Here is a 23,425-nt window from a genome sequence, read left to right on the forward strand (position 1 = left end):
GCTGCTGAGGCCTGGCCATGCCCACGGGCTGGAAAGGGAGACCTGGAGAGTTTTGGGCTGTCCCATGGGAACAGAGATGCTGGGAAGAGGTTTGTGCAAGCCTGAAGGATTCACACCAGAAGCAATGAGAGCTGCTCAGAGCCAGGGGAGAGCACACAGCCCCCTGGTTGTGCCCATGGCACCACAGCAGGCAGGACTTGCTCAGCTTAGTTGATTTTAGAGCAAAACACACCAAATCAGAGATTTACCCTCTAGTCTTACTCAAGTCTTATGTCTGATGAATGCAGCAGGAAGACTTGACCACTTGAAATACCAGGACTAAGCTGCTACCAGGGACATAAACGCCCAACTGCTCAGTGAGTTCAGAAAGTTTTACCAGCAAGAATCATATAATTCCTCAGAATTCTGACAGACTCAGCACAGTTTCGAGTGGGGTTTATTTACAGTCATTGCAACCAATTTCCACAAAACTCACTTCTGAGAGTCAGTAAATTGCACAACACACACAGGAGCCTTTTTCTATTCAGCAACCACATATCTTGCACAGAAACTTTTTTACTGATAAGGCAGAAAATATCATCTCAAAAGGAAAGACAGACCTCTAAGGCCTCACACACCTTCTAGGACCTATTCTTGGAAGCATTTCTCACACTGTGCACCTTGTTTGAGCCAGATCCATCAGTGGCAGCAGCCCTGTGAGACTGAGCCCAGGTTTAAGCTGCACCAGAGTCCTTCCAGCCAGCACTCAGCACTCTATGAATACACATTTCCTATCTGAATATACATTCCCTACACAGAAAATTTATAACTTAAACAACAATTTTATTACATGGTCACAGCTTATGTCTGCTAGCAAGAGAAACCCTTTGAGCTTTTTCCCTTGGAGCATCCTTTGATAGAAGCCAGCTAAGCAAGGGCAGCGCTGATTTAATCAAACTCGTTATTTCCATCTTAATGAAGACTCTGTTGGTGCCTTCACTGATGTGCCTGGCTAGCAAAGCACTCTGACTGAACCCAGCTGGCATCAGTGAGGAGCTGCACTGATACAGGGCATTTTTGTCCCTCTCATCACTGGGGTGTGCAAGGTCCCAGCAGCTCCGTCAGCCCCAGCCGTGGTGGGTCGTTGATGCCTCCTGCTCCCTAAGGAGATTTCTCCATCCAGTCTAACAGGATGTCCAGCTCACCCAGGGATTTCATTGCTGCATTTGTGACATTCAGCTGAAATGGGACAAAGGAAGAAGTTGTGAGCACAGATAATGAGTACAAACCAGTGTAAAGAGGATCTAAATATCTGCATTAATCACCAGACTCAGGCACCAACTCACCCCTTCATAGTTTGCAAGTATTTGATTAAATTTCTCAGTGGATTCCTGCCCACACAAGCACTGATTTTGCTCATGCTGGAAAAATAAGATAAATTCATTAGTTTGAGGAGTTACATTTTAAAATAATAGCTCAGTTTCTAATTATGCTGTAAATCATAGAACTGAGATCTCGTGAAACTGTGGGAAAGGCTGCAGGTCCCTGAATCAGACTTCAGCTAAGAACAGTTTACTTGACAGACACAGGGACAAGATAAATATTGTCCTTGAGGACTAACGTGGGAGTTTGTTTGCTGGTGAGTGGGCAAGCAGAGAAATTTCTCAGCGGCCAGAAAACACTCTTCACATCACGCTGCTTTGTGTTCTCGTTGAAACCACTTTGTATAAATAAAGACTTTGAACTTTATAAAGCTCTTGGGTTTGTTTATACACCAAACACTAACAGATGAAGCTAAACTGCAGCAAGAGACAAGACTTACACACTGCTCCAGTTTCCTCTTCATGCTGAGGAAGGAGTTGGCGATGCTGCTGATTTTTCGGTTCACAAACGAATCCTCGGTCTTGCAGTGCTTGAAAACTTTGTCCACGTAGAAGTTGAAGAGGTGATGGGTGATGCAGCACCTGTCTGAAGACTTAAAGAACGAATTTCATTTTTAAAAGGTCTTCCAAAGGGTTATAAACCTGTAGTCACCAAGCCCCTCTCTAGAATAAACCACCCCTGAGAGGAAGCACGTTGTAGCTGAGCATAGGCGGATATTTTGACTCATATAATTTGACTCATATAAAGCTTCTTCAGTGCTGCTTGATTTATGCTGGTAATATATATATGCTAAATTATTTTAGACTGCTTTTCCAGGAGATCCATCCTCAGGAAATCTCACAGAGTCACGACAATAAACAGCTGATTTTGCAGCTGGGTGCTAGAGGCTGAGACCTGAAGCAGTGGTGAGTATCCAGTGCTTCAGGGTGTGAGAGAGCTGAAAAATGCTTATTTATAACATATTGCACCTCCCGAGACCACATTCCTCTGCTTTTGGATCCTTTAATGGCTTTCCACCCAAGGACACTTACGTTAACCTTGTGCAGGGAGTGAGGATGGGACAAGATGCTCAGGGTCCGGATGGGGTCTCTTGCTTGCTGCAAAGGAGAGCACAGAGATGGGGAAGGTTCCAGAGGGGCTTTGGGAGCTGCCAACTAAAGAGCTCCACAAGAGCCTGGAGAAATACTTACAATATTGGCTTTAATTGCTGTGAAACCAGCCCTGATCTCGGTCATGCTCATGGAAACCCTGCAGGCTCCAAAGTGCAGGATTTTGTTCCCGGCTGTGGGCATCAAATCCACCCAGCAGCACGTGGAGAAGAGGCAGAGGAACAAGTGGGATCCCTTCATTTCAGCTGCTTGGGAGACCTGCTCAAGGAAAACAGTATTGACTCGTTATCTTTGCTAAATAACACAATTGTGATGCATATGAAAAACATACACATTTTATATAGCACTTATAATGTACATCTGTATTAAAAAACCCACACTGGCTAGCATCTCTTAATCATTTCTTTTTTTATTCTCCATGAGCAAGAGAAAAAAAAATCAAACAAAATCAAATATTTAACAGAAGAGCCCAAGAGAAAACAAGGAAAAATAAATAAAATGCCAGCAAAAAAAATTGCATGTAAATAGACATAGCTCTTCTGAAAAAAATTTCATTGGAAAAATAAATAAGGATATATAATAAATTTTTTAAAGTCTACTAACTCAGAAGCAGCAGGAGGTAAACTGTGACTGAAAGCAGCAGATTCCAAAATCTGATCCCAAAGGAAAACGCTTTCCCTCAGGAATAACAGAAGTCAAACACAAGTTCTACTAGCACTGGAAATTAAGGTTATTAAGGAAAAAAACTATTTTAGAGACACATTATAGGAATACAAGGAAATACCCACGAGCACATAGAGCAAAAGGATAAAAATCAGTGTTTTACCTTGTTCTTTGGCGTGGGTTCACCTGTCTCGACGATGTCTGACCTGGAGAGCTCCGAAGAACACGTTTTTATCCCGGTACCAGGAGGAAATAACTCCTGGATTAACTTTTGGGATTTTTCTTGCTTTTCCCGGCATGTATTTCCCTTTGTAATTTACTGAATTAATGAGCAGGGGAAAGGGCCCAGCTCTCTCTCCCCCACAGGTGTTTCCCTCACCTACGGAGGCGGGAAATCTTGGCATTGCTGCGTCATTTTTCATTCGGGAAGAAGGATGTGACCAAAAGGAGGGACCATCACGGGCATTGCAGCCCTAAAATGCCAAGCTCGGGGGTTCCCCCAGCATGGAGCCAAGTGCCTCCTGGAGAGGGCTCCTTCCTGGCTTGTCACAGAGGTCTTGGGATGTGGGAAGTCGAGTGGCATCACCCCATGGTCCGAACACCCCAGGGCTTCTGGCACTGGACAAGGTGCTCTGGTAGAAAAGCTGTGATTCAGGAAGTTGCCCAGACCTTTCTCCATCATTATCCTGGCCTTCCCATGCCAGGCTCAGGGAATTCTGCTTCCAGGCTTGCTTCTCAGGCGAGTGGACACTTATCTGCACCGTGTGTCCCTGGAGCACAGGTACACAAGGTCAGGGATTTTGGATGGCACAGCTCCCACCTTGGTGGCAGAAGAAGTCTCTTGGTTTCCAGGGTCACAGGTGACTTTGGTGATCATTATGCACAGTCCAAAGGTGTCAACCCTACAGAGGGACAGAAATTTCACTCCAGCTTCTCAAAGTCCACCAGCACAGCAGCAAAACAACAAGCTCATGATTATCCCACCCCAAGATTTCGCTGCTGAGCAAAACTGATGCAGGCGAGGTCCTCCAGCAGAGCAGACACGTTCTCCCACCAACATTTCAGATCCAGGCTGCCCCCAGGGAGCCAGGGTTTGCCAGCTGGGGCATGTTGTCACATGAAAGTGGCACTACTGGTGCAAACCCCAGGCTGGTTCACCAGGCTGTTGGCTCCGAGGCTGGTTTGGTCGTTCCTGTAACCCCTCTGGAGAGAGCCAAGCTCATTCTACAAACAAAAAGGAGCAGTTAAAAAAAATTTCTTGGACTATCTGTGCCCAGGAAGGATGGTCAGGTGGACTTAGAGAACATGAGGGTGGTAAAATCACCTCTTTAATCCCACAGCCAACCTCCAGAGAAGGTTCCCACTGAGAGCAGCAGCCCCAGCGTGCACCTCTTGCAATGCAGGTGTATCTTGTGCCACTGCCTGTGGGCCAGGGCTGTTCTGTACAGTTTTGCTGGGTGACTAATTTATTGATAACCAAGCATATATCTTTCACCAGGGAAGACTAGGCAAATGGATTTTATGCCCAGGCTAGTCACAGTATTGCACAGAGCGTTGCTGAAACTGCCCCAAATGCACCCAACGTGCCTCCCTCCCGCTGCGCCTTCGCCCTGTAAATCATCCAAAGGGCAGGTCCAAATCTGCAGCAGGTTGCATTTGCCCTTGCTGAGGTGTTGGAGGGAATCTGTGAAAGCACAAGGCTGTTAATCCCTGCCTTCCTCCCCCAGTTCCCAGCTGCTGCCTGTAATTGCAGCAAAAGTTTTGCTTGGAGCAGAGGAAGTGGCAGCAGCAGCAGCATTCCCAGGAGCCTGGTGCACACCCAGCCTGGATGAAGAAACAAGGGAAGAGGCAACGAGTTCTTACTTCATTATGTAAATGGCAGATGAAAAAAAGGGATTTCTTTTTATTTTTTTTTCCTTTCGGTAACTGAACTGGAGCTCACAATGGGTCAGTCGAGTGCCAGCAGGCAAGAAAGAGTCGTGGGTTAAAGACTGCCAGGGGGGTGGAGGGGAGATTTGGGGTTGATATGGGAACAGGAGGGAAATGTTGTATTATCAGGGTCCAGGGCCTTGCCACAGACCTCTGCATGGTCCTGGCTGGGTGTCCCTCAGCCTCTCTGTCCTGTCACTGACCATTTGCAAAGCTGAGGCAATAGTGGGACCCTCACAACAAGGGCAAGGAGGAGGAAAACCACGTCAGAGAGGGGGGACAATCCAGAGACATTGTCATTTTTGGTTTTCAGTCCATGTGCAATGATGGTGATGGATTACTCCAAGTGCCGGATCTGGGGGAGGTCCAAAGTCTCACTTTTCAGAGCAGATAGGATTCTATCAGCAAGGATCACAGAATAGTTTGGGTTGGAAGGGACCTTAAAGGTCATCTGGTTCCATCTCCTGCCATGGGCAGGGACACCTTCCACTAGCCCAGGTTGCTCCAAACCCCGTCCAACCTGCCCTTGGACACTTCCAGGGATGGGGCAGCCACAGCTTCTCTGGGCAACCTGTGCCAGGGCTTCACCACCCTCACAGGGAACAATTTCTTCCCAATATCTTCTCTAAACCTCCTCTCTTTCAATTTAAAGCCATCAGCATGCATTGGACCGAGTCCTGATGGAAGCAAATCACCTGGCTCTCACCTACCTGCCAACTACAGCAATATGAAAATATCCTCAGTGAAACAATGAAACAACCATTTCTCATTTGCTCTGGGAAGGAAGAGGAAAAAGAGAAATAGGGATTTCTGAAACTCAGCCCTGTGACGCTGCGGATGAGCTCAGGCAGTAAAATGGGAAGAGACTCCCCCAGGCACTCTCAGAACAGTTAAACTTTTCGGGTACTGCAGCGCTGGGAAGGGAGCAGGAAAGTGGTCCTGTCCCCAGGAACACTTCCAGGCAACCCCCGGCTAATGGGGGAGGGCTCCTCCCTCGGGATTTTATGGCAGGCACGTTATGACAGGGCACACTAAAAGTAGTTACAACCCGAAGAACAAGCAAAGGCAGCAGAGAGGGTTGTGAGCCAGCTGCCACCGCGCTCGGGAATTAAAACTAAGCCCCGTGTACCATTAGCTTATCTCAGAAATCATCTCTGCGGAGTGCGGGGTGAGCGGCACAGCCCCTGCCCATCCCGCATCTGCTGCGGTGCGACTCAGAAAGGCACAAAAGGGGCTTGCGGGGTCGAAGGGAATGTCCCCAGTGCAGCTGGAAAATAACCCTCGGAGCATCCTCTGCCGGCTCCCGGCAGCTCCGGGGCTGCCGGGACGGATATTGAGGCTCACCCCGCTGTCACCGCGCAGAGCTGGCACCGCTGCTGTGGCAACGAAACATCCCCACAGCGGCCAAATGCACGAAACTGCTGCGGCCAAATGGAGTGACTAACAGAGCAGACAATCCTGGAGAGCCCGGGAGCGTGACAGGAGACGAGACACTTCATCACCGGTTGTGTTGGGAAACCCAGCAGCAGCTCCCAGCCCTGCTCCAACGCGGCGCAGGGGAGTCATCCCTGTGCACCCCACTCATGTGGAGTTACTGCACTCCTGCTGCCTGATCCAGCCCTGACCCAACTTAATTCATTTCAAATAGGTTTGGTTTTATTCTAAAAAAAAAAAATCCCTAAAAGTGTATGATCAAACTGTTCTGACCTCAAGGATCTGCTGTCAAGGACTGATCCCACAACATGCTGAACATTAGGTTTCCAGTAAAGTGTTTCAGAGTGATAAGGCACCAGTTTCAATAGTGCATTTCAATGCAGTTTCATGCAATAAGAAGTTCTGATAGCACTCTACAGCCCAGCCTTGGTTTATCATTCTTTGTCATCACTCATATTTCACAGCAGCTTTAGGTAAACCATCGTTTCAGATATGAGGGTGATAATGGTTTGTACACAGAGAACGTGAGTGATAGAAATGCTCCCAGAAATTTTAATAAAGGGGAAAATTAAGCCTTAATAACAACATCCAGCAACAATATCTGAACTCAGGAACAATTCCTCATATCCTCCAGGAAAAGATGTGTAATTTCCAACTTGGCCACATGAAACAAGAGGGATGTAAAACCTCTCCTTGTAATACTGTTGCTCATCAAAACCCCTGTCAAAGAACTGTAATTATTGTTCCACAGGCAGAGGAAAATGTTTCCACTTGGGTTTTATGCACTGGAGTAATTTCTTACACACTTGCAGTGGGGTAAATTCTGAGCCAGCCCTACCCTTATCATAGCTGGGAGTTAATGGGAAGGTGGGCTGCAGGGAGTAGTTCTCAGCACCTTAAAAATCAAAGTTTCATTGCCAAGCAATCCAGAGCCAAAATCTCGTTTGAGCAAGTGCTGATCTGTCACGATCCTCTTGAACCCAGGGGCTGACACCAGCACCCGAGAGATGCCACCCATGCCAACGTCAGTCTTTCCATGAGCTCCTCACTGACACCCTTCTCTCTTTGTGATGGAAACGCCCTCTCCCAACCCAGACAATCAGATTTGCTCTTCTGCTTTTCCCCCTCTTGATTAGTGCAGCTCATTATGGGCAGAGAGCCGGGCTGGGGCTGCCGGCCCTGGCCTCACCCAGTCCCAGCCCTGCAGTGCTGCTGACAGAGGTACAAAAAGTGTTTTTCTCGGTAAACTCAACAAATGACTCAGGAAACCCCGTGAGGAGTTATCGGCTGAGAGGCGTGGTACATCATGTACCCTCTCCTCAGTCACGTTTCTAACCATAACCACTTGAATAATTCTGAAAATCAAACACTTGAGTGCTGCCTCGTAGGGAGCAACAGGCTGAGCACGGCTCGGCTTAGGGAAAGGTGATTTTTGTTCAGCTAAGCCCAAGAAACATCCAAAGCCAAGGGAGCAAAAGTTCAGGCTGGTTTCCAGGATCCCTTCCCAAGTGTGCCCAGGATTCCCAGCAGTTTTAGGACCTCCCCTCACGGGCAGAGCATCTTCTTTCCCAGTGCTCAGAGGCTGAGCAATGTCCTTCACCCCAATATAATGGGTGAATCACCCTGATTTAGAGCATCACCCATGATTGTCCCTCTAGGGCTCTTCCTGCCACTGTGTGTTACCAACAGCCTGGCCCAGGATGTCCCCAGGTGCTCGACTCCCCAGAAAGGGGACAGTGCCACGTTCCCCAGGGAGCATCACCCCTCTGCTGTGGGTGTCCTTGGGGTCACCTCGTCCTCACGGGCTGTCCTTGCTCGTGGTCAGCTCCCAGCTGGGCAGGGCTGCACGTCCCAGGCAATGCCACCGTGCAGCCACCGCCCTCAGGGAGCAGATGTGACACTTGTCTGTGTGACTCACCGGTGGCAGCGCTGCTGCCAAGGCAGGATTTCACCCAAAGAGGGTAAAGAAATCGCAAAAAAAAAAAAAAAGTGCTTTTCTTCTTTTTTTTCTTTTTTCCCCTCCACCTCTAAGACTCACCTTTGTGGAAGAGGAAAAGCGTGGTGGAGGATCTTGTACATCAACATCTCTTCCACAGAAAAGCGTCGATTTAGTCACCGGGGTGGCGGGTGTTGAAGGTCAGATACTTGTTTCCCCTGCTTCGATAAAACGTGAACTCAGATTTTGGTTATCATAAATGGCATCTTCCCCAAAGGGAAATGAACATTTCATGTCTTTAGAGTTAAATAATTACAGCTCAAAAGCAGCTCCTGGAAGCTTTTTTTTTTTACCTATCCAGCACTTGGTTTTCAGTGGCCACCTCTGCGTCCAGGTGAGTGGAGACAAAGTGCCCCTGTGCTCAAAACCAGGGCAGTTCACGAGATGTGTGATGCCAAGGACCAGCCCAAGGCAGCTCAACAAACCCCTGCTCAGTTCAGGGACTCTCTGGAGAATTAAATTGCTCTTGGGAAATTTTCATCCCAAAACTGCAACAGCTCAGGAGTTGTCCAAGAAGTTTAGAAGACGCTGCTTAGGTGCATGCAACACTTTTGTGATCAACTCATGGAATCATGGGATGGTTTGGGTTGGAAGGGACCTTAAAGGTCATCTGGTTCCATCTCCTGCCATGGGCAGGGACACCTTCCACTAGCCCAGGTGGCTCCAAGCCCCGTCCAACCTGGCCTTGGACACTTCCAGGGATGGGGCAGCCACAGCTTCTCTGGGCAACCTGTGCCAGGGCCTCCCCACCCTCACAGGGAAGAATTTTTTCCTGATATCCAATCTAAACCTACTCTCAGCTTGAATCTATTTATTTCAACAAGATTTCCCAGTCAGAGAGCGAAATTTTCATGTTGTTTTTTAACTTTTTTCTCCACCCTGTGAAGAAAATCGGTTATTTCAGCAAAAATTGAGGCACAGTTGCCTGAAAAGAACTTCTCTGCCTTTGAAGGTGAACAGAAGGACCCGGGAGAGAACAATGTAAAGCCCAACACCCCATGGCAAGATTTGCACCAGCCTCCAAATGTGTGAGTATTTCAGACTCAGATCTGCCAATGAGATTAAACACAGGCTTGATGAATGAGGCTTTTGCAGTTTCCAGGAGGTTTCAGAAGCTTTTTGATGTGGCCATCTGATATATTAGCAATGGGTCTGCTCTTAGAACACACCATACCCATGTACAGAAACTGCTGAAGTGCAGTCAAGACCTGCCTGAGAAGTGCCCGTGTTGGGAGGACCAACATTTCACCAAGAAACGAAACTTTCTTGACAGGTCTTTCCCAGGGAGAGAGCTGTGATCAGTGAATATGAAAAGTGCTCTGAGCAAATCAAACTTCCACTTTTCGAAGCCACGAGAAGCCCCCATGAACATCTTCCCTGCAGACTTTACATTTGTTTACTGTGCCTTCTTCTAATTTTAAACTTTTTTTTCCCCTCTCTTATATTTAGCGCCGCAATCATAATTCACATTACCAGGCATCAGGTTGCTCCACTTGTTCTGGGCAGTCCCAGGCTCCTGTGGACACTGGGTTACACTGTGGATAGAGCAAGTTTGCCCCTTGGAAAGGGACCAGCCTAAAAGAGATAGGGAACCAAAGAGGAGACAAAAATAAAATTAAGCAAAATCGAAGAAAATAGCTGATTCCAAGGGTAGAGATTTTTCATAGTGAGCCTTGAGATGCCCAGTTGAACCCCGTGGATGCCTCCACAACTCACAGAAGAGCTTGTGCAGGCAGCTCTGGGGGACTGTTCCTCACCAACGGGCTTGTCTTGGGAGAAGACTTGTCAATATTTAGAAAACCAAAGCTGAAATTCTTTACTTTGGTGATTCAACAGTCACAGAAAACAGTGTTGGTTATCAGGTGCTGCCTGCAGCACGTGGGGATTCATGAAGAACAACAATCCCAAAGGACAGAACATGTGCCAGAGTTACCAGGGCTGATCATCTGCACTCCAAGGACACGAGAGCAGAGCAAAGACTTTGATGTGCAGGAGCCACAGGAGCTGCTTTGTGGTGAAATATCCCCCCAGAGCCAGAGCTTTGAATGGTGTGGCTTTCCAGATTTCCAAATTATTCTCAGAAAGGAAGAGAAACATCCACCACATTTGCTGCTGCTGTGGCTGTCACAGGTGCAACGACAGCAGCAGCACCAACACTGCTGAGACCAGCACTGGGCTCTGGGCAGCTCGTGGCAGATGCCAGACCACGGCCTGCTGAGATGCACATACCCATCACCCAGCTCTTGTATTCCTGCCATCCTTGTTTTTGGAAGAGCTAAAAACTGGTGTGATAGCCAAGGTCAGGCAGGACATTTCACAGGATCATAGAATCAGCTGGGCTGGAAGTGACCTCCGAGATCATCAAGTCCAACCCTTGATCCAACCCCGCCGTGGTTCCCAGCCCATGGCACTGATGCCACATCCAGTCTCTTCTTAAAAACCTCCAGGGATGGAGAATCCACCACTTCCCTGGGCAGCCCATTCCAATGGCTGATCACCCTCTCTGCAAAGAAATTCTTCCTAATATCCAACCTAAACCTCCCCTGGCACAGCTGAAGACCCTGAGCCCTCTTGTCTTGCTGAGAGTTGCTTGGGAAAAGAGACCAACCCCCACCTGGCTCCCCCCTCCTGTCAGGGAGTTGCAGAGAGTGAGGAGGTCTCCCCTGAGCCTCCTCTTCTCCAGGCTGAACAGCCCCAGCTCCCTCAGCCTCTCCTCATAGGACTTGTGCTTGAGTCCTTTTACCACCCTTGTTGCTCTTCTCTGGACCTGCTCCAGGACCTCAATGTCCTTCCTCAATCATCCGAGTTGGAAGAGACCGTCAAGGTCACCTGGTCCAGCCACCAACCATAACCATGATCACCTCCAAACCATATTCCCAAGTGCCTTTTGACAGAAAACCAGGCTGTGCCTCAGGTTGGAGCAGGTGATGAATCCAACTGTCCCACACATCAGCCGGGTTTGCCCCTGGGGGTGAAATGTGCTGACAGTGCAGGCAACAAATGAGGCCTGAGAGAGGAGAAACCGAGAGCTGGCTGCCATCAGCTCCAGCTTTGAATTCTCTGGGGAGCAAATGAATCACTCCAAAAGCCAGGCAGAGCTGTCATAGATTTAGCTTTCACCAAAACTGAAACTCGTGTTTCAGTAAATTGGCCGTGGATTCACCACGCAACCCGGAGCTGGGTTTTGGTTTTTGTGCCCGTCTCAATTTCACAACCAGGAGGAGCCAAAGCTGGTTTCACTGGGGCTGGATGCACGTGAACACACACACAGAGGCACCCAGGGAGCCCTTCTCCAGCTCTGGGGCAGAGAGAAACCAGGAATAAGAGACACTTGGCACCTCACAGCCACTTGGCTCCACTAATTCCCACATTATTTGATAACACAACCAGTGGAAATGAGAAAAACAGGGAAAATTGGCCACTGTTTGCTTCTAGGCATACATTCTTGGAAACCTAGGCTACGAGTCAAGGTTAATTTTTCCAGAGTTTTATCCTCTTATCAATTCCCCTGCAAAGCTCTGCCTGACCCTGGCACACCTGTCTCCATCAGCCTGGCCTTCTGCTAACCAGTGTCCTCTGATCTCGGTGGAAAACTGGAGACTTGGTCCCTTGCAATGCATTTCCTCACTGCACAACCCCTTTTGGTCACAAATATAAATCAGGGCCATTGCAAGGCCTTAATTTGACTTTGTATTTCCAGCAGACACACTCCTGGCCACTTCTGAGGAGTGGGAGATGAAGTGCCCATGTCTCCTTCCCTGACAGGCAGGGACAGCCAGCAGAGTAAGTTCCCTTCAGATCTCTTAATTTCTTCTTTTTTTTTTTTTAATCTTCTTATTTTTAAACACTGTTTTCAGCGAGAGGGGTTTTCCATCATACAGCTTCATCTTCCACTTCCTGGTTACAGCCCTCAGAAGCAACAGGGAAAGCAACAACCAAAATAGTCACAAGTGCCTGATCCTGTCAATGAAGTGAATCTTCCTCAGACTTCCACAAAAAGATAAATCCCTGGCAAAGTGCTGAGGAAGCTCAAGGAGACCAGTGATGAGCAGAAGTGGAGCAGACACCTCAGCTCCCCTGGAGAGCAGCAGGTCATACCCCTGGGAGCAGGAGGATTTTGGGAATGGCTCTTCAGTGTCTGAACTCTACTGCTTTCATAACTCAAGTTCAGCCCTCGTGGCAGGGGGGGTTGGAAACAAATGATCTTTAAGGTCCCTTCCAACTCAAAGCATTCTATGATACCATGGTGTCTTTGGGTCTCAGTAGTTAAGATGAAGTAATTAAGATATTTGGCAGGGGAAACAACCAGGTTGGATCATCTGCTCCCTCTGTGAAAAAAAAAAAAAGAAGAAAAAAGGAGAAAAAAAAGAAAAAAGAGAAAACAGAAGGGAGATCTGAACACGTGGAGGTAGAATGTTGTAAACAACACGTTGTAAAGCCCCTGAAACCTCTGAAAAGCACATCTGATGGATCATTTTTTCATAAATGATTTTGGAGCAGAAAGACATGGGAAATCCCCTGGCAGGCCTGGGGATGCCAGCATCCCTCGGGTACCAGGCATGACCCACCAGCACGTGCAGCATCACCATCCACGGCACGTGCTCGTCTGCAACTTGTGGGGCAGCAAAGAAAGCCCAGGATTTCTAAACCCACGGCGTCAGCTGCCTGGCAGCACACAAAAAATCTCCCCAAAACCCCACTGGGTGAGTGGCCCAGCCTGTTGTTGGCTCCAGGGCAAGGGCCTGATGCTGCTGTGGAACGTGAGTGGGGCTGGCTCTGTAATTCACCCCAGGGTCATGTTGTGCTTCGCCTTATCTGATTTCCCAAACCGTGATAACCAGTTTCTGTCTTATGACCCTTCATCACTAGAAGTACTTTTTATTTGTGTTATTGGTCAGGGTGTTGGTGCTAAATCATGACAAAGTTGATATTCTCCAGAAGATCCACCTCCCCCCACGCCCCCCAGTAATACCAAAACTAGAGAAAAGAAACTCCTCAAAGCAGCACTTGTGCAATGAGCTGCCCAAGGGAGGAGTTGCTCAAAGTTGTTTCTGTAGAAAGCCCAAAAAAAAAAAGGCAGTGCATGTGATATTTGGATAATGGATTGTAGATTCAGAGGGTTTCTTTGAATACTTTTACACTCTTAACTTACCTGCAAACAAACTCACCTGAGACAACCTCGTCCATCCTCCCTGCTTGCTCAGAGCACACACTCCTCACTCCAGTGCTGAGATCCCCGTGGGTTTCTCTGAGGACACAAATAGGGCTGTGAGCATCAGAAAAGTCCTGTCAACTGCTGATTTCAGGAGAAAATAAAAGAGGTGAGGGATAATAACACCTCTGGTTGCTTTGCAGAGTGAGAAACAGCCCCGTGTGGGTGATGGCAGCCGAGGGCCTGATGCTGCATCAATGGGCTCATCAGAAGGCCCAGAGACAAGAGGGTCTTTCAGCAGCACTGACCTCACCCACAGCTCTGCACACCCCTCACAGAGTGACTTAAAATGGAAAAATACATGTAAAACCGGGAATAAAGCACAGCTCACTCTTCTAGGTTGGTAGAGGGCACCCTGGAATTCCAGGGTGGGGTATTACACAAGGATGTTACTTAATTTTTGCCTTAAGATGCAGCAGAATTCCAAATATTGTGAGTTTGACGTGTGCAATTACAAAAGTGCAAACATTTCTCAGTGAAGTTAATCACCAAAACACTGAATCTACAGATGGGAGCAAGTCTCCATCAGCTGATTTTTTCATGTGACACTTCCAGCCTGATTTAGATCAAATTGAAGATCTGGACTTTCTAAGAACTTCTTATATAAGGCTTTCTCTGTGTCATACCAGAAGCCACATTAAAAACACGATAACATCTTCCATTCATGATTAATAACCTGTTTTTGGACACTTGAATGTTACAAGAGAAACCAGTGACACGGGTTAAATTTCCAAAGAGTAATTTGGGATTTACCTGTCGATGTGAGTCATGTCGCAAATTCCGACAAGGGTGGTAGAAAGCAGGTCTCCAGATGTGAAATATCCAACGTCATGCCCTGCCAGCACAAAAAAAACTCTCGAAAAAAAACCAGACAGTCCAGTTGATGCTTCATCAGGAACTGTTAGTCATCAGTGGAGATGAGAGAGAGAAAATGCCAGCGCTTCAAAAGTGTTCTTTGCACAAGGTGAATGAAAGGCCACCAAGCCTCTGCTTCCCCCAGGGCAGCACCGGCAGCAGATCTTCCAGATCTGAAGGGATGAGAAACGGGGAGTTTTTGAAAAGGAGAGAAAGATTCACATCACTGTGACAGTCTGGAAATCTAAGGGGCCCTCCGGGTTATGTCTAGAGTAGATAGTGCAGAAAATCACAGAATCACTGAGGTTGGAAAAGATCTCTGAGATCATCAAGTCCAACCTGTGACTGATCTTCACCTTGTCAGCTAGATCAGAGCACTGAGTGCCATGTCCAGTCATTCCTTAAACACCTGCAGGCATGGTGAGACATCTCCAGGGATGGTGTTACACAACACACAATGTCCCTCTGCCCAAAAGCAATGACAGAGACCAAGAAGGTAAAAAAAAAAAAGCAAAAATTTGCCACCTAAAAACTTGCCTACATGAGAAAAGCCCCTTTAACAAGCAGGGTGAGGTGCCACCCTGCTCCAGAGGATGGGACTCTGAGGACTTCCCACCCCCAGCCCCACCAGTTCAGGGTGCCCAGGGTGATGCCCAGGACAAATCTGTCCTCGTGCCACACTGTGGGGGAAAGTATTTGCCCAAAGGCCTCTGTTTTAGTGAAGAAACAGCATTCTGCTGCCCTGCTGTTTCCTGTGAACCTGTCACTCTCAGAAGCTCGTGGGAGGTGGGTAAAAGTGCACGAATGGCTTTTGAGTAACACATTTTCCTTCCTGAAATCTTCTTGGCAAACATGAAAGCTGTTTCCTAAAGGTTCAGAAGTACACCCACATCCCCCGGACACTCTTTAGGAAAAGGTGCTCTATTCATTCATGAGGCACGTTGTAGTAAGTGCAGAGTCAATGCCTTTCCACAGCAGTAAGCAGAGAGTGAGTCAGAGCGAAACTGCACCGTCAAGATCTCTGACGTGGCGAAGGAAACACAGGTAAACACAGCAAGAGAATCACCCTGCACAGGCCAGAGTTTCCTTTGTGGAATGGACACGTTCTGGTTTACGCTGGTAGCGACCAGAAAACACAGAGCAGGTTCCAAAACAGGGAGGAGGGAACGGGCGCGAGGCCGAGGAGCGCTCGGGTGTCAAACAAGTGACTTCACGGAGAGCCACGGGCTGCTCAAAATAAGAGAAGTTTGGAAATGAGCACTCAGCTCCTTGGCAGGATGGAAGGAGGCTTCTGGTGCAGCACCAGCTCCTGCTGATGCCAGGGGGCATCCCCAAAGCCTGGCATTCCATAAAAACACCAGCACCTGAACCTGCAGCTGAATGACCACCGTGCTGCAGGGGACCAGTCCAAGCTGTTGTTCTGAACAAACTGACCTGTGAGGTTGAAGTTTACTTGACACCTTGGCATGGCAGAATTTGCATGTTCATAATTTCGAACTGCTGGAATGTTATTCTAGAACGGACAGGTTGTGATATGAGACTTAAATCAGATTCTGTTCACACATTTGTTACCTCATGCTTACATCCTGAATGTTTAAGCAGTTCATACACTGTTTAATTAAGTCATTGTATGGTGACTTAATGTAGGTCATTACACCCTTGTAGGGTGGGAGATAAGAATTTTAGAATTTAGAATTTGGAGGGAAGTGCCTGGGGCTGCATCCTTTACCCAAGGGAGTGGGTTTAGCTCCAGGATTTGGTCCAGCACATTGGCTCCTGCCAACATCACACTCAGTGACTTAATGTATCAGCTTCAATACCCTGATGAAGCTTAAACAGCTGTCCAGGTCTTGGCACTGAAGATTTATTGACCCCTGGCAGGTTCAAGTTAAAGCAAAGGAAGCAAAAAATTTCCCCAGGGAAAAGTGGGATCCTGTCAGTGAAAATCAAGCTTAAAACCACCGGGTTTTGTCCGAGCCTTCTGCCCTTCTCCTTTCTGATGCTTCTGGTGTCAGCCAAGGGGAGAAAACACGTGGCTGAGTTAGGGCAGGGAAAGAAAAATGGGTCACCAAAAAACATGACACACGCCGTGATTCAGATGCACTGTGAGCCTGCAGTGATTCATTGGGACCTCGCTTCCCCAGCACCCCTGGAAGAGGCATCAACAACCAAAAAACCCAAATCACAGCTCAGGATCCCACATTGTCCCCCTCAAACCCTCCAGTTACTGGTGTTTCATCCCCTTTCCCTGAGTCATACCTACGCACGCCAAAATTCCTCTCTTTTACTCCTAAAAAACCCCACGAATAAATCTCAGTGTACAAGAACAAACAATACTTTGCATTTTTCCAGCATTTTTCTTGCAACGAGTTCCTAAACAGAGGTCTGGAAACTCAACCTGAAGGAATCTCAGTGTGATGGAGGAGATGAGAATTTAAGGGATTTGCCCCCTGTTGGAGGCAGGCTGGGAAGAACAAACTATTTCAAAATAGCATGAGATTTTAAATAAAATCCTCTGATTTTAAGAAAGCTAAATTTATTTCCCCTTTCACTTTCTTGGGTACCAGATTCCCAAATTAATAAGTGAAATCTTTATCACAAGGAAGTGTGAGGGGGGAGTGGGGACTGATTTATATAGAAAGAGGTCAGAAAAGAGAGGGAAGCGGAAAACGAGGAGACGTCAGAGGAATTATCTCCAGCTCTGAAGAGGCAACTTTATCAGAGCTGGGACAATAAGTCCAGTTAAGACAGGACACAGAGTCTTTACAGCCAGCACGGGGTTACTTGGATGGGGCTGTCCATTTCTAGGAAACTAAATGGGATTTAAGAGCTGGAAACATGGATATTCATTACCTGCTTGTGCACTTTAACCCCACAAATCAATGTTAAAACAGGGCTACAAACCCTGCTCCTGCCCTGCTGCTCTGGGGGAGCCCAGAGGGACTGGAGCAGCCACATCCATGGCTGAGCTCTTCCACAGCATCCCCACACATCATGGAACTGATCCCGTTAGCATCCAGACACTTCACCAGCTAAAATTTGGGAGCGCAGCCTTTGAGCTTGAAAATTCACATGGGCTTCAGCAGACACATGCATTAAGTGAAAAAAAAAAATAATCTCATTAAAAATGAAGATTTCAGATGATTATGTGTATTTGCAGATTAACTTTCAAATGCCAAAAAAGGAGACAGTGTGTTTGTACAGGTTCACGAAAAGCAAAGCTGCTGAATGATGCAATGCTGCAGGTTTCATACAAAGATGTAAAAGTAGCAACATTTTTTTCACCCTAAGGATAGGACATTCATCTAAATATAAAAAGTGACTGTGAGAATAAAGAATTAACCTCACACAGCACCTTGGCTTCTTCATGTGTCTGCAACTTTCCTCTTCAGCTACATTTAAATTTACAAGAAACAAGCAATGAAAAAAAAATTGCAGAGTCTAAGCACAAAAGAATTGATGGGGTGTGAGGAGAGGAGGGAGGTCAAGAGAACAGGAAACCCAAGTTGACGGGAAACCCAAGTGACATTTGGGTTTAATGAATGACTTAAAACCCCAATATTGCTCGTCAGGAAACGGGGGAGAGGAAATGGAGCCATTTTTTGAGAGTATAAATGAGGGGCTCCATCAAGGTGAAAGCTGCAGATCTGCTTTGTACCCTCCTGTGGAATCCATCCGAGAGCTGGACCAAGAGGGAAGCAGCCCCTTTCCCACAGCATGAGGACCTGCTCCAGCTGCAAAGCCATGCCCATCCTGCTCCTCCTGCTCCTGGCTGCCGGCGCCCGCTGCCAGCCCTCCTGCCTGCACTTCCCCCAGCTCCTGCCTGCAAAGCTCAGAGAGCTCAGAGTCAAGTTTGAGGAAATCAAGGATTATTTTGTAAGTATCACACAACCCCCGCTCGTTTCTTTGCCTCTCTGTTTTTGCAAAGTTCAGTGATTTGGAGGGGAAGAGCTTCCTCTCTGCAGAAATGATTTAGTGCGTGCATTGCGTTACGGGTGAGCAAGAGAAGTTCGGTTTCATTGCTCGCTGAGAGACAGCACACGAGGGTTTTCTTCCTAGTTTTAGTTACAATGAACTCGAGATTTCATAATGAAGCTTTGTGAGCCTTAGCAGCCAGACTTCCCGCTAAATTAAATCCCGCCAAATTAATCACCGGATTAATAGGAAGGAAATTGTCCTTCCTTCAGGGCAGAGAGGTCCAGCCTCGCCTCGATGCTGGGTGAAAAGGGAAATCTTTTGCTACAGGCTTTTGCTTTGAAAGGACCACAAAAGCGTGCACAGGGTATTTTATGGCTGGAGAAACTCTACAGTAACTGGACACCTGCTTTGGTGTCTGTGCAAGGTCACTGCTCTGCCTCACGACAAACAGGAGCCTCGGGGCTGCTGAGAAAACAGCACAAGATGCACTCAGAGCATCTGTCACGGCATCAGTACTGACAGAGATGGTTGGTCACATCTTTGTTACTGTTTTGGTTGATGTCAGTGTGTTTCAGCAACAAAACAAGGTAATTCTCCAGATGAAATCTCAAACTAATGTCATGGCTTGTATTTATTATCAACCGAGTGCAGCCAAGACTGTAGATGTAAATCTTGCTGTAAATCTCCCAGATGACATTTGGAAGGAGTATTTTTAACCTCTCAGAACAGCTTTTGAGTCCCTTGGTGCCCTGGGGTCCTTCTTTGTGTGGTGCAAGCCCACCCCACTGCAGCTCTTCGGTCTTTCAGAGCTGCTGGTGCAACAGAGGCACCAGGAGAACAAACTCCCTTTTTCCCCATCAACTGGAGACTTACAGAGGTAACAAAACCTGGGGGATTAAACCCTCCTGACCTGGCAGACAGGCTGGGGTGGCTTCCAGGGGCTGCCATTGCTTTGACACCTCTCTGGAGAGCGTTGCAGTCTCCAGCAGCACCCTTAGACAACACCCCGAGCAGCTGAAGCGAGTGCACGGCGCAGGCAGCAGAGACAGGAGTTTCACATTGACAAAATCAATATCACTAAAGATTGTGATTTCATTGTCTTCCTGTCCTGACCTAGCAGCCCTTGTGCTGCAAGATCATGGACCAAAGAACTGGTGACTCCTGTTCCTGGCGTCACCGTGCTCTGCACACACGTGTGCTGCAGTGAGACCACAAATGCAAACAAGAAGAGGATCAGTTGATTAGACAAAGTGAAAAGAGTGCTGATTACCTGCCTAAAAAAGCTCACATTTCCATTGCACCCTCCCACAGCAATCAAAAGATGATGACCTCAGCATCCAGCTGCTCAGCTCCGACCTGCTGGATGAATTTAAGGTAAGAATCACAGCTCTCGTGTCTGAGTCCCTTCTCCCCCTCCATCCTTCGGCGGGTGTTTCATAAGAGGGAGGAAGCAGCCTGGAAATTGGGGCATTTCCTAAAGTCGCGCCAGGACAGCTCCGCAGCCCCGCAGTGACACGTGTGGCTGCTGCGAGCGCTCTGACCACCAGGGCGACTTTGATTTAAAATCACACCCCCGCGCGTCGGTGCCGGTGGCCATCCCCCCCCGCCTCAACCCGCTTCCCTCCTCTCGCCCCAGGGCACCTTGGGCTGCCAGTCGGTGTCGGAGATGATGGGGTTCTACATGGAGGAGGTGCTGCCCAGCGCCATGAGGACCAGCACGCACCACCAGCAGAGCGTGGGCGACCTGGGCAACCTGCTGCTGAGCCTGAGGACGATGATGAGGCGCTGTGTGAGTGGGGCTCGGCGTCACGGGGACGGTCCCAGAGTGGCAGGAGGGCGGGCAGAGGGTCCCCAGGGGCGGGGTGGTGGGATGGTGTGAGGGTGGAGGAGCAGGGATCCAGGCAGGGCACACAAGGATGGGGTTTCTGCTCGCCAGGATCGCATTAGTCAATGGTGGTGCTCAGCAGCACCACTTGCAGCCAGCCCTGCACAAGAGTCTGGCTGAAGAGACACGGGGAGGGTCTGTCCTTTACCTGGGTGCTGGAGCCACGTGGCTCCGCGATGATGCCTCCCAAATTCCCACCTGGTGCAGCCACGAGTCCGTCTCCGGGGTCAGACGGGATGAATCCTGCCCTGGGCACAGAGCACCTCACCCGGGGCTGGCAGCGAGGGGCACAGGGCTGGGGACAGGCTGGGGCTCCGGGCTCAGGTCACACTTTCAGCGGAGCACGGCGCTAAAAAGCTCTAATTGCTGCCCCAGAGAGCTCCGTGGCCTCACTGGGGGAAGGGGAAGGTGGGGAGCGGCACTGAGGAGGGGCAAGAGGACGGGAGAGCCAGGACCACACCCCGGGCAGGAAACCCCTGGGGCTGAAGATGTTGTTTTTATCCCTTTTGCAGCACAGATTCTTCACGTGCGAGGAGAGGAGCAAAAGCATGAAGCACATAAAGGACACGTTCAACAAGGTAAGGTCCTGCCCACATGGATGCACCAAGGGGGAGGAACTCGCTGCTCCAGCAAGACAAAGAACTTACTGATGGCTTCAGTTTAGGATGGAGAACCCAAAAAAGTCTTTAATGCATAAATACCTAAGGCAGAGGAATCCAGAGAGTGGGTTCTCCCGGGAAATTGGGCAGAGAAGCAGGAGGAAGAGGGAGGAGAAGTTGTACAGTGATTGTACATCACAAATATTGTCACAGTCCCACTAAACACTCTTGGCTTTCACCTGCAGATGAACCAGAACGGGATCTACAAGGCCATGGGAGAGTTTGACATTTTCATCAACTACATTGAAAAATACTTGACAATGAAGAGAAGGAACTGAGGACACCCCTGGCTCTGCCTTTTTCACACCAAATCATGCTATTTTTTCAGAAATCAGGCTGCAAGAGCTCAGATTATCTCAGGGTTCAGTTATGGGTCAATAACTTCCAGTTCATTATGGTATTTAAAAGTTATTTTTTTAGAATTTAATATTTATTACTTTTAATACCTCAGTGTTAATGTTTACAATATGGTTTGAAGAGGAGCATGAGCTTTTAAAATACTATTTATTGTTCAATATTTTAATATTGTTTATCATAGTGCTACTTTATTCATAGCTTCCAAACACCCAAAGCAGCATTTTTCTGGAGAGCAGACAATGAATAGAGTTTATACCGAGTGAAATTCCACTCCTGATCAGAAGGAATTCCAGCTCTGAGACGAACAAAAGTTACTTTTAAGCAAATTACACTCTCCCTATGTTCTATTTCTCTATTTATTTATGCAATCAGATGTTTTTATGTTTATGAAGGGGAGGACCTGTACTCCCATAAACACAACAATAGCTCAGTTAATCTACCTCTAGACTTCAACCTGTAGATTAGTCCAGATTAAAGGAAAAAAACAAATAGTAGTAGGAATTAAATGTTTGGTTCTAATAGAACTTGGCTTAAATATTGCTAAATACCTGCCCTCCAGAGCTGCTGGGTTGGCCACTCTGCACTTTCAGAGTGTTAAGTTAAGTTAATCTTACTATTAAGTTAATCTTACTATTTTCCAGTCTTTGATTGGGTTTTACTCACTGTTTTATTGTCTATTTTCTTTTATAAGTTAGAGGATATTTAATTAACCACCATTTTAAGGTGGCTTGTGTAATTTGCATTCAAATCCATGAAGCTGCTTCCAGCACTGACAATATTGGGGTTTGGTTTCTAATCCCCACGTGCTGCAGGGGGGAGGCTGCAGGGAGAGCACCCCCAAAAGTGGCTGATTTTAGGGCTTACCTTCCTCCTCAGCCCAGTCTCCTGGGGGGGGAGAGGGAAATGCCACAACCCAGAGGCATTTATTTCTAATATTTAGAAGTAAAAGGGCCCCAATACGATGAAACACTGCCAGTCTGCCGTTTGCTTTGTAAGTCCCCCGCTGAAGAGAGGCTATTTATAGTGGATTTATTATTTGTGTACATTGATGGTGACAGAAGGGCATTCCTGCTGGCAGCCTGCCCGCCTGGGAACTGGTTATCCCAGAGTTAGGGCTGGAATGCTGCTCCCTGGATCCGCTCCTCCTGCTGAAAGCAGCGGGGTGGGCACGGGCTCAAGGGCAGCGTGGGAGCCAAACACTCTTCAAACTGCAATTAAGCTTCTTACCAGGACACGTTAAGCTCCCGTTGAGCCAACTCTGTGCTTGTTTTTTTCCACCAAACACCTTGACTTCCACGCTGGAGGAGAAGCAAGGGCAGCCCTGGAGCCGTGGGGAGAGCCAAGAGCAACATCAGCTCCACTCCTGGGGGGTGTCACGCTGGTGGGGGGGCTTCTGTCACTGTGTGAACTCTTGCCTATTTATCTGTATGAAAAGAAATCTTTTATTTTTGCTAATAAAGACCTCCTAATGAACCAAGCCTCTGCTGTGTTCTTGCAAGCTGTTAACAGGGCTGTAAATCAGCAGCAGAGCACAGATCCTGTGCCCGGTGTCACCGTGCTGGGAAAGAGCCCAGCGGGCACAGATCCAGGTGGGAAGGACCACCCAGGAGGAGTTGAATGTGTTAATGGCCAGGGAAGTGAGAAGACCCGAGGTCCTCACATTTAAAAGCAAATTTCTGACAAAATACCTGGCAGGGATCTCCTACAGCACAGAAGCACCAGCCCCAAGGTACTCCATGGGTCGATCCAGCCTCTTCAGCCTCTAATTAGCAACTGTTTCAGGCACTGCCCTTTTTAGAGCGGCATTTACAGTTAAATAACTGGGTATGTGCCCAAATAATCACCAGGGTTTTCACATCCCTTCCCCTGGTTTACAGGAGAGAGCACTGCTGCCTCTGTTTACCTGCTGGGATGTTTTCAGGTTCACCTCTGTTCTCAGTCAGGATGAGGCCTTGATCCTAGATCAGATAGTAGATACCAGCTAAAAACCAGACTAACATAAATCAACGACAGAACTGCTTGTTTTTCCCAGGCTGGAGGTTATGT

The 23,425-nt window shown here is 47.9% G+C and overlaps 2 protein-coding genes and 1 long non-coding RNA gene across 9 annotated transcripts; 1 reads left to right on the plus strand and 2 right to left on the minus strand.

Annotated features, from left to right (window-relative positions):
- Positions 1-834: 834 nt before the first annotated feature.
- LOC113973383 (interleukin-20-like) lies at positions 835-10,825 on the minus strand. 7 transcript variants are annotated; one of them, XM_027695441.1, is made up of 10 exons: positions 10,210-10,825; positions 9,962-10,068; positions 8,536-8,651; positions 5,774-5,838; positions 3,514-4,958; positions 2,553-2,729; positions 2,394-2,459; positions 1,802-1,954; positions 1,326-1,400; positions 835-1,218 (listed from the first exon to the last, which is right to left on the minus strand). In XM_027695441.1, exons 6-10 carry the CDS (start codon positions 2,709-2,711, stop codon positions 1,141-1,143), a joined length of 531 nt encoding a protein of 176 aa, XP_027551242.1. In that variant the 5' UTR covers positions 2,712-2,729; positions 3,514-4,958; positions 5,774-5,838; positions 8,536-8,651; positions 9,962-10,068; positions 10,210-10,825; the 3' UTR covers positions 835-1,140. The 7 variants fall into 7 exon arrangements, with proteins under 7 accessions (XP_027551242.1, XP_027551237.1, XP_027551236.1 ...); XM_027695436.1 differs by having other exon boundaries at positions 3,298-4,958; positions 9,967-10,068; positions 10,210-10,824; XM_027695435.1 differs by having other exon boundaries at positions 3,298-4,958; positions 8,536-8,654; positions 9,967-10,068; positions 10,210-10,824.
- Positions 10,826-14,460: 3,635 nt separating this feature from the next.
- LOC113973386 lies at positions 14,461-19,969 on the minus strand. Its single transcript, XR_003536202.1, has 3 exons — positions 19,389-19,969; positions 14,917-15,025; positions 14,461-14,540 (listed from the first exon to the last, which is right to left on the minus strand). It is a non-coding gene; the product is annotated as an uncharacterized LOC113973386 (long non-coding RNA).
- IL10 (interleukin 10) lies at positions 18,208-21,408 on the plus strand. The gene is made up of 5 exons (XM_027695433.1): positions 18,208-18,436; positions 19,790-19,852; positions 20,115-20,267; positions 20,876-20,941; positions 21,208-21,408. Exons 1-5 carry the CDS (start codon positions 18,278-18,280, stop codon positions 21,298-21,300), a joined length of 534 nt encoding a protein of 177 aa, XP_027551234.1. The 5' UTR covers positions 18,208-18,277; the 3' UTR covers positions 21,301-21,408.
- Positions 21,409-23,425: the final 2,017 nt, after the last annotated feature.

This window comes from Neopelma chrysocephalum, unplaced genomic scaffold (assembly GCF_003984885.1).
Source record: "Neopelma chrysocephalum unplaced genomic scaffold, ASM398488v2 Primary Assembly neopelma1_100, whole genome shotgun sequence".
NCBI classification, from domain to species: Eukaryota; Metazoa; Chordata; class Aves; order Passeriformes; family Pipridae; genus Neopelma; species Neopelma chrysocephalum.

Coding starts and splice junctions, on each gene's coding strand:
- LOC113973383 (XM_027695441.1), bottom strand. CDS start 2,711: ATGAAGGGATCCCACTTGTTCCTCTGCCTCTTCTCCACGTGCTGCTGG. Junction 2,460..2,552: donor CAGCAATTAAAGCCAATATT/GTAAGTATTTCT, acceptor TCTCCTTTGCAG/CAAGCAAGAGACCCCATCCG. Junction 1,401..1,801: donor AGAGGAAACTGGAGCAGTGT/GTAAGTCTTGTC, acceptor TTATTTTTCCAG/CATGAGCAAAATCAGTGCTT.
- IL10 (XM_027695433.1), top strand. CDS start 18,278: ATGAGGACCTGCTCCAGCTGCAAAGCCATGCCCATCCTGCTCCTCCTG. Junction 20,268..20,875: donor GGACGATGATGAGGCGCTGT/GTGAGTGGGGCT, acceptor TCCCTTTTGCAG/CACAGATTCTTCACGTGCGA. Junction 20,942..21,207: donor TAAAGGACACGTTCAACAAG/GTAAGGTCCTGC, acceptor TTTCACCTGCAG/ATGAACCAGAACGGGATCTA.